The sequence below is a fragment of the Pan troglodytes genome, chromosome 8 (assembly GCF_028858775.2).
Source record: "Pan troglodytes isolate AG18354 chromosome 8, NHGRI_mPanTro3-v2.0_pri, whole genome shotgun sequence".
NCBI lineage: Eukaryota > Metazoa > Chordata > Mammalia > Primates > Hominidae > Pan > Pan troglodytes.
In genome coordinates, this window is record NC_072406.2 from 13,839,834 (window position 1) to 13,849,797 (window position 9,964).

General features: G+C 49.6%; 1 protein-coding gene across 3 annotated transcripts in view; it reads left to right on the top strand.

The window, feature by feature from the left end:
• GTPBP4 (GTP binding protein 4) overlaps nt 1-8,318 on the top strand; it is a 30,803-nt gene extending 22,485 nt beyond the window's left edge. For all 3 annotated transcript variants that reach the window (XM_024346155.3, XM_024346157.3, XM_063781287.1), the window contains 5 exons: nt 212-312; nt 2,293-2,490; nt 4,073-4,138; nt 6,463-6,606; nt 7,625-8,318. In XM_024346155.3, coding sequence (XP_024201923.1) covers nt 212-312; nt 2,293-2,490; nt 4,073-4,138; nt 6,463-6,606; nt 7,625-7,777 — 662 coding nt within the window. In that variant the 3' untranslated portion in view covers nt 7,778-8,318. The remainder of the gene's footprint in view (nt 1-211; nt 313-2,292; nt 2,491-4,072; nt 4,139-6,462; nt 6,607-7,624) is intronic.
• The last annotated feature ends 1,646 nt before the right edge of the window (nt 8,319-9,964 follow it).

A 9,964-nucleotide genomic window follows, 5' to 3' on the forward strand; every position in this document is an offset into this window, starting at 1 on the left:
TGTTTGGGATGGTGGGGTGATTTTTGTAGCTTTCTCCACCTGTGGGTGTTGAATGAGGCTGATGTGTTGATGCTGCTGCATGTGGAATTGCACGTCGTGCTCTCGTCTGCGGTGGAGTCGTTGATTTGCCGTCAGTCACAACTCATTTTACGCATGTAGTACTTGAAGATATTAAAATGCTATAAACGTAACCACCTTTTTTTAACTTTAGAGTACTGGGATTTAATGAATTTGTCTGAAAAACATGATAAGATACCAGAAATCTGGGAAGGCCATAATATAGCTGATTATATTGATCCAGCCATCATGAAGGTTTGTGTCACTTTTTAAATTGTGGATTGTTTTCCTTTTTATTATAGTAGTATTGCTGGAAGATAGCAGCATGGCTTCGGCTCAGCTAGGCCTGTCCCCTTCATTCTGCACCCCTCCATCCTGACTCTGCCCCCTGTACCACTTCCCCACCCTGAGACTCTGGTGGAGATACTGGCCCTGGCTGGGCTCTGCTATGCTGGCCTGCCCCCTTCCCGCCGCCTCCCCCCACGCCCCCCGGAGACTCTGGAGATGCTGGGCCCCTTCATTCTCCTGCATCCCTCCATCCTGACTGTGCCCCCTGCACCACCTTCCCCACCCCGAGACTCTGGTGGAGATGCTGGGCCCCTTCATTCTCCTGCACCCCTCCCTCCTGACTGTGCCCCCTGCACCACCTTCCCCCCTACCCTGTGTCTCCGCCAGGCCCTGGATGGGCTCTGCTGTGCTGGGCCCTTCATTCTCCTGCATCCCTCCATCCTGACTGTGCCTCCTGCACCTCTTCCCCCAACCCCGAGACTCTGGTGGAGATGCTGGTCCCTTCATTCTCCTGCATCCCTCCATCCTGACTGTGCCCCCCTGCACCACCTTCCCCACCCTGTGTCTCCGCCAGGCCCTGGATGGGCTCTGCTGTGCTGGGCCCTTCATTCTCCTGCATCCCTCCATCCTGACTGTGCCTCCTGCACCTCTTCCCCCAACCCCGAGACTCTGGTGGAGATGCTGGTCCCTTCATTCTCCTGCATCCCTCCATCCTGACTGTGCCCCCCTGCACCACCTTCCCCACCCTGTGTCTCCGCCAGGCCCTGGATGGGCTCTGCTGTGCTGGACCCTCTTCCTCGGGGGCTCTGCTGTGTCACATCTTTTTCCTGCCTCAATCCCCTCCCTACTTGCTTTTTCTTAGCGTATAAATGTCCACAAGTTTTACTCATCTTTTTAAAAAACGAAAACATCCTTATACTGTGTCCTCCATTAGTTGCCGTCCTGCCTTCTGCTCTCAGCTGAGCTCTCTGGAACATGCTTTTTATACAATACTTGCTGTCCTGCCTTCTGCTCTCAGCTGAGCTCTCTGGAACATTCTTTTTATACAATACTTGCCATCTGCATGTCCCATGTTGCCACTCCTTGGTTCCCACAGGCCCTCCGTCATTGAGTTCACATTTTCAGTCTCGTGGTCTCTGTGCTCCCTGTGCCTCCATAGCAGATTCTGGGATAGCAGATTATGGGGGCAACATCTCAATTTCGTTGGTGCTGGAGGAGTGGCCTCAGGGCATCTGCTGTCACCTCTGCTGGGGCCCCCGTCCAGCCCGTGCCCTCACTGTCCCTGCAGTGGCCGCCTGCCTTCCCAGCCTCTTCCCCTCTGCAGTCCGTGCTCTTGGGCGCAAGAAGCCTTGAGACTTCCCTCCTCCGACACAGCTGTGCCCGTGCCATCCCCTTCCACGAGGCCTGGCCCCCCAGTCTCACCCTCTGCACTCCTGGCCAGAGTCTCATACAGGCACATCTGCCTGCTGGGCTCCTGACCGGGTTGCTTCATTAGGGTGTGATAAACGTGTGTATTTTAGTTTTCATTTTTGTCTTATTTGTAGCCAGTGAGGTTGTATTTGGGGTGACATTAGAACGGATACATGGGATGTGGCACGAATTCAGTTTCTCAGGACTGAGTTGCTTTTGTGTGTCTGCCGGGAGCATTGGAAGTGAAGGAGGCGGTCTCTGCACATTTTTAGCCTTGGAATTTAATTGTTTTAAAAAAAGGAAATGGTGCACAGGGGTTACTGACTTGCTGGCGGCTGGCGTTCACGTGGTCTCCATTTTCTTCACAGAACCCTCCCTGTGAGGTAAATGGCACATAGGCAGGGCCCAGGTGGGACTGGACCAGGGCAATCGCTCTCCTCCGAGGCAGGGAAACATAGCTCCCGTACACACTCTGCCACACTCACTGACTTAGGGCTTTTCTCGTGAATTTTGCTTCATTGCACTCTATTTTTAAAGAAATTGGAAGAATTAGAAAAAGAAGAAGAGCTGAGAACAGCTGCTGGAGAGTATGACAGTGTATCTGAGAGTGAAGACGAAGAGATGCTGGAAATCCGACAGCTGGCAAAGCAGATTCGAGAGAAAAAGAAGTTGAAAATTCTGGAGTCCAAAGAAAAGAATACACAGGGACCCAGGATGCCGCGAACTGCTAAGAAGGCAAGTTTGTGTCTTTCCAAAGAAGTGTGATCTAGTTTTTGAAAATTGGATTCCTGTGTGATCATTGCTAAATAACAACTTTTCAGCCCATTTATGGCCATGAGATTGCACATTCTTGTTTTATTGGTGTATGGATTTGCAAGATCGCTCACGTCTTGATCTTTTATATTCTTTACGCGTCCTTTCTTGGTGACTTTCAGCTTCGAGTTTGGCACTACTCTAGATCCAGTCATTTTGCAGTTGTACAGATTAAAACTGTAACTTATGGTTCACAGACGTTCAAGGCTATCAGTGAACATTTTCCTGTTCTTTTTTCTCCCTCTCTTTTTTTAGGGGGGAGATGGAGTCTTGCTGTGTCGCCCAGGCTGGAGTGCAATGGCGCCATCTCGGCTCACTGCAGCCTCCATCTCGTGGGTTCAAGCAATTCTCCTGCCTCAGCCTCCCGAGTAGCTGGGATTACAGGCACCTGCCACTACGCCTGGCTAACTTTTGTATTTTTAGTGGAGATGGGGTTTCACCATGTTGGCCAGGCTGGTCTCAAACTCCTTACCTCAAGTGATCTGCCTGCCTTGGCCTCCCAAAGTGCTGAGATTACAGGCGTGAGCCACCACGCCTGGCTGGTTTTCTTGTTCTTTAATTTCTGCATTAAATCTGGACTCTTTAGGCCGGGCGCAGTGGCTCACGCCTGTAATCCCAGCACTTTGGGAGGCTGAGGTGGGTGGATCACGAGGTCAGGAGATCGAGACCATCCTGGCTAAAACAGTGAAACCCCGTCTCTACTAAAAATACAGAAAAATTAACTGGGCGTGGTGGCAGGCGCCTGTAGTCCCAGCTACTCGGGAGGCTGGGGCAGGAGAATGGTGTGAATCCGGGAGGCAGAGCTTGCAGTGAGCCGAGATTGTGCCACTGCACTCCAGCCTGGGCAACAGAGCAAGACTCCGTCTCAAAAAATAAAAAATTTAAAAAAAAATCTGGACTCTTTAGCAATTTACAGAAACCTGACGCAGTCTACAAAAGGCAATTTATTGGCTCTGTGGCAGGGTGGGACTGGGGGAAGAAAGCCCACATGCAGGGCAGTTAACATGTAACCAGAGAAGTCACTTGACCTTCAGGATGCTTCTCAGTGGGTCTTCCTGTTTGAATACACTGTTTTCACGTGGTGGCAAGTGACTGGTTATGGCGGACTTGGACATTTTTGTACTTCTCCAGGTGGGGCTCAGCCATCTCTGGGAGGAGAGAGGTTGGCGCACTGCCTTTGTCTGAGGCCACCTCACTAACCTCAGCTTTAGTGTCTCACCTCTGATGGAGACGGTCACTCTCTCCCCTGTGTTGCGGTGAAGAATGGACAGACGTGGAGGATACGCTGATTCTTCCCACAGCAACTGCTCCGTTAATGTTAGTTTTCGTGGGATTTAATTGAGCTATCCAAAAACATGAAAGCGAGGCCCAGTAAAAATTACAACTTCTAAAATAAGTATATTATAATTGTTGCAAAATACATATACATATATATTGCCTTGAAGTTTTTTTCAACATTTCATCAAACTAATTTAAAGCTAATATTTCTTTTTATCCCTCTCAGGTTCAGAGGACAGTTTTGGAGAAGGAGATGCGTAGTCTTGGTGTTGACATGGACGATAAAGATGACGTGAGTGTGGGGGCGGTTCATGTGTTTATGTGGCTGGATACACCTTTTTAATAAAGAAAACTGGCCGGGCGTGGTGGCTCATGCCTGTAATCCCAGCACTTTGGGAGGCCAAGGCGGGCAGATCATGATGTCAGGGGTTCGAGACCAGCCTGGCCAACATGGTGAAACCCAGTCGGTACTAAAAAAATACAAAAAATTAGCCGGGCGTGGTGGCGTGTGCCTGTAATCCCAGCTACTCAGGATGCTGAGGCAGGAGAATTGCTTGAACTTGGGAGGCAGAGATTGCAGTGAGCTGAGATCGTGCCACTGTACTCCAGCCTGGGTGAGAGTGAGACTCCATCTCAAAAAAAAGAAAGAAAGAAAACCAGTGTTTTGGAAAGCCGTGGGAACATGGGAAATCACAGCAAAAAGAAATGAGAGCTCCCAGTTTTTCTCTTTTGAGATTTGCTGGCCCTGGGACTGACTTGAAGTGGTGGGTTGAGGACTCCCTGACCCTGGGACTGACTTGAAGTGATGGGTTGAGGACTCCCTGACCCTGGGTCTGGGTTGAAGTGATGGGTTGAGGATTCCCTGACCCTGGGACTGACTTGAAGTGATGGGTTGAGGATTCCCTGACCCTGGGACTGACTTGAAGTGATGGGTTGAGGACTCCCTGACCCTGGGTCTGGGTTGAAGTGGTGGGTTGAGGACTCCCTGACCCTGGGACTGACTTGAAGTGATGGGTTGAGGATTCCCTGACCCTGGGACTGACTTGAAGTGATGGGTTGAGGACTCCCTGACCCTGGGTCTGGGTTGAAGTGATGGATTGAGGACTCCCTGACCCTAGGACTGACTGGGTTGAAGTGATGGGTTGAGGATTCCCTGACCCTGGGACTGACTTGAAGTGATGGGTTGAGGATTCCCTGACCCTGGGTCTGGGTTGAAGTGGTGGATTGAGGCTGCACTCCAGCCTGGGCAACAGAGCAAGACTGTGTCTCAAAAAAAAAAAAAGCTCCACAGCCAGCACGAGGCAGCGCCATGACGTGCCCAGGGTGTGGCTGCATACCCTGTCCTCTAGATGTGCAGTCTGCAGTTTCCGTCTGATGGTTTCTGTCTGATGGTTGTCCCTTTGTGTTCATATCATTAACCCCCAAAATGGGGCAGTGAGGGAGAGAGCATTATTTATATTTGAAATATAAATTGTGATGCTATACTATAATAATCACTTTTAAATGAGAGTTCTAAGTTTCTTTAAGTGGAGTTAAAATCAGCTTTCTTACATAAAGCAGCTTCCGTTAAGTGAATAAGAGTATTTGACCAACAACTAATGTGAAATTGTTACTAATGTGAACTTGAAATGGTGTCACTAATATGAAAATACTGTGTGTATTTTCAAGATCTTCAGCCCATGTGGTAATGGTTCAGACGCTCCTCTCCTCCCCTCTTGCTGGAGTGACCTCATGCCTGTCGCTGAGCCTGGGAGCGGGGCTGGGGTCCTGAGCACTGAGCCTGGGAGCGGGGCTGGGGTCCTGAGTGCTGAGCACTGAGCCTGGGAGTGGGGCTGGGGTCCTGAGCACTGAGCCTGGGAACAGGGCTGCAGTTCTGAGCTCTGAGCACTGAGCCTGGGAGTGGACCTGGGGTCCTGAGCTCTGAGCCTGGGAGTGGACCTGGGGTCCTGAGCGCTGAGCCTAGGAGCGGGGCTGGGGTCCTGAGAGCTGAGCACTGAGCCTGGGAGTGGGGCTGGGGTCCTGAGCACTGAGCCTGGGAACAGGGCTGCAGTTCTGAGCTCTGAGCACTGAGCCTGGGAGTGGACCTGGGGTCCTGAGCTCTGAGCCTGGGAGTGGACCTGGGGTCCTGAGCGCTGAGCCTAGGAGCGGGGCTGGGGTCCTGAGAGCTGAGCACTGAGCCTGGGAGTGGGGCTGGGGTCCTGAGCACTGAGCCTGGGAGTGGGGCTGGGGTCCTGAGCGCTGAGCCTGGGAGTGGGGCTGGGGTTCTGAGCTCTGAGCACTGAGCCTGGGAGTGGACCTGGGGTCCTGAGCTCTGAGCCTGGGAGTGGACCTGGGGTCCTGAGCGCTGAGCCTAGGAGCGGGGCTGGGGTCCTGAGAGCTGAGCACTGAGCCTGGGAGTGGGGCTGGGGTCCTGAGCATTGAGCCTGGGAGTGGGGCTGGGGTCCTGAGCGCTGAACCTGGGAGTGGGGCTGGGGTTCTGAGCTCTGAGCACTGAGCCTGGGAGTGGACCTGGGGTCCTGAGCTCTGAGCCTGGGAGTGGACCTGGGGTCCTGAGCGCTGAGCCTAGGAGCGGGGCTGGGGTCCTGAGTGCTGAGCATTGCTTCCCCTGCTTTGCAGGCCCACTACGCAGTCCAGGCAAGAAGATCCCGGAGCATCACTAGGAAAAGAAAGCGGGAAGACTCTGCTCCTCCGTCCTCTGTGGCCCGGAGTGGGAGTTGCTCTCGAACTCCACGTGATGTTTCTGGTCTTAGGGATGTCAAGGTCAGTCTCTGTGTTGTGTAATGTAATAAAATGACAGTCTCTGTTGTTTATTGCACAGGGTTCAGGGCAAACACCAGCAGTTGCCATTTGCAGGAACTATGGCAGGGGTTGTGTGTACTGCATGCCCTCGTTTTGTGGCATCCTTTAGAGGAGAGCACGGGTCAGGGTGCAGGTGGACGCCCCTGACAGCTGCCCGGGATGGACCCCTCCCTGGCATTTTGCTTTTGCGGAGGGTGGCCAGAGCATGGTCTGACAGCACTAGCAGTCTGGGCTTAGACCCTGCTGTCTGAAGAGGGCCGGGAAGTGGCCACTGCTAAGCACCAGGAGGCCTCAAGTCCAGCAAGCCCCCCGTGGGAGGAACAGCAGAGGGAACTCCTGGGTTGATTGGCGGGTGATCCTGCTCATCCTTAGGTTGCAGGATTGTTCCCCCCAGGTGGAGAGCTTGAGTCACATTTAGTTTATTTGTAGCGTCTTTTGGCAAAGACACTTTAGATGTACACAGTCTGTCTTGCTGAAACGTCCTTTTATTAAACACAGCAACTTTTAGTTTCAGCGTTGTGGTAATGGAGATGCAGGAGAGTCTGTGTATAAACTGCAGTCTCCTTCATGGAAGCCTGAGCTTCACTCCTCTGTGCCATTGCCATCTTGAAACCTGGCTGTTAATATTGGCATTGCCACTTGTCAGTCAGACCTGAGGAAAACAGGTTCGTGGGCCTGAGTCCTTAGCTTGTGTAAGAGGGAGTTAAAACAGATGTGTGCTAACCTTCTAGGTCTAAAGTGTATCTAGTCCTGGGTATAAAGCTTGTCCTGGGTATGATTTTCATCCAGTCTTTATACAAAAATACTCATTGAGTTCCTGCAGATAACTGTGCTGGGCTTAAGAGAAAAGAGATGTAACAGGGTCTCTTCACTGAACAGACCTGAGCCATTAAACAGATTGTTACCCAGTAGTTAAAATTCAGAATGGAAAATTGGTTTTAAGTAATGAACATACTTTATTTTTTTCTCCTTCTTTTAGATGGTGAAGAAAGCCAAGACTATGATGAAGAATGCTCAGAAGAAGATGAATCGGTTGGGGAAGAAAGGGGAGGCGGATAGACACGTATTTGATATGAAGCCCAAGCACTTGCTGTCTGGGAAGAGGAAAGCTGGTAAAAAGGACAGGAGATAGTATCCGTTTGGTTGGCGTGGCTTGGCTAGACTGTTGCTGTTTATTTCCTGGTTTGGCACAGTATGGTTTCATGAAATTGGAGCTCTGTATAAACTGAAAAAGACAAAATAAGTAAAGCACTTGTTGCTTTGCTGAAAACTATGGTTAACCCTATATAGATGTGGGAAATTTTTGTCACTGCATAATATTACAAATGTTTTGAGTAGACAGTGTTTCCACATTTAATGGAGTGTCAGTTGCTTCAGATTTTCAGAACTGGGAAGATTTACTGGTGTAACTGGGTTGTTTTTGATGGCGAAAAACCTTCTTTTCTTTTGTAAGAGCTGGGAGCAAACACGTTTATGAGTGTGTCGGAATCCCGTGCTTAAAATAACCTCTTAAATTATTTTCTAGTCTTATTTTACAATGTCTCATTGTAGTCTGTCTTCAACTATTTTATCCAAAATAAACCTCCAGAAGAAAGTAGTTTTCATTTACTTAGCTCATGTTTTGGATTAGTTATAGTCGCTATTGATTTGGCCAAATAAAAAGGCAAAAAACATGACATTTCTATTTTGTTTTAAAGCAAAAATACTTTTGGGGGAGTAAAATGTTGCTGGAGGCATTAGGCAATTAAATATGGGCATTCTCCTATTGCTGTGGCCCGTCCCTGAAGTTACATGTTCAGTAAAACACGAAAACACCCCCAATGCCACCTCAAAAGCACCTGCTGGGGAGCGCTGGGGTGAAGAGCTGTGGGGTCGGAGGGACCTGCCCAGGGGTCCGTGTGCTCCTGGAGCCCCAAAGACACACAGGGTTCCAAGAGCCACCACGGATAAGTTATCAAGTCACACAATCAACATTATAGCTGAGGAAAGGACTTTAGTTAATCACACTTCTGGATTACATGTGGCAATTTAAAAAATTTACCAGGTCTGGGCTGGGTGCAGGGGTTCAAGCCTGTAGTTCCAGCACTTTGGGAGGCCGAGGTGGGCAGATCAGGAGGTCAGGAGTTCGAGACCAGCCTGGTCAACATGGTGAAACCCCATCTCTACTAAAAATACAAAAATTAGCCATGCGTGGTGGTGGGCATCTGTAATCCCAGCTGCTTGGGAGGCTAAGGCAGGAGAATTGCTTGAGCCCAGGAGGTGGAGGTTGCAGTGAGCCGAGATCGTGCCACTGCACTCCAGACTGGGTGACAGAGTGAGACTCCGTGTCAAAAAAAAAAAAAAAAAAAACCAGGTCTGGTTTTTGAAATTCTTTCTCCTTATTAAACACCAAAATGTAACATATAGTTTACTTTGTGTTAAACAACAACAGTATGGCTGGGCGCGGTGGCTCACGCCTGTAATCCCAGCACTTTGGGAGGCCGAGGCAGGCGGATCACGAGGTCAGGAGATCGAGATCATCCTGGCTAACACGGTGAAACCCCGTCTCTACTAAAAATACAAAAAATTAGCCGGGTGTGGTGGCGGGCGCCCGTAGTCCCAACTACTCGGGAGGCTGAGGCAGGAGAATGGCTTGAACCCGGGAGGCGGAGCTTGCAGTGAGCCGAGATCACGCCACTGCACTCCAGCCTGGGCGACAGCGAGACTCCATCTCAAAAAAAAAAAAAAAAAATACCAGGTCTGGTTTTTGAAACTCTTTCTCCGTATTAAACACCAAAACTTAACATATAGTTTACTTTGTGTTAAACAACAACAGTATGTTTTAAAGCAAGTATGTCTTTATTTGTAAGCATATTACTGAAACATAATCAAATGAACAGAAGTGGATAAACGTCGAGTCACTTGGCTGAGACCATACGCATCTTCCGTACTGCTTGTATTAGGATACAAGATTGAATGTGTCTTTTTTAAAAAAATGCAGCCTTGTGTTGCACTGTGAAATAAGTGATTTAAAAAGAAAAACATGATGCAGAGATGCCATCCTGACCTTGGAGGCTTGGATAAAGCTGTGGGGAGACAGCCTCACGGTCCAGCCAGGCTAGTCCGCCTGCTTCAGGACTCTCAAGATCTCCCCAAGACTTTCAGGATCAGCTGCTGTTAATCAAACAAGTGCTTATAAAATGGAAATTGGGACAAAGGAAACGTTAAATTTCCTCCCTGCAACCAGGCAGATGAGAAATACAGAAATAAGGAAAAGGGAAAATTAAGATATGACAAAGTTGATGAAAAGGTTAAAATAGTGATTTATACATGATGGGCA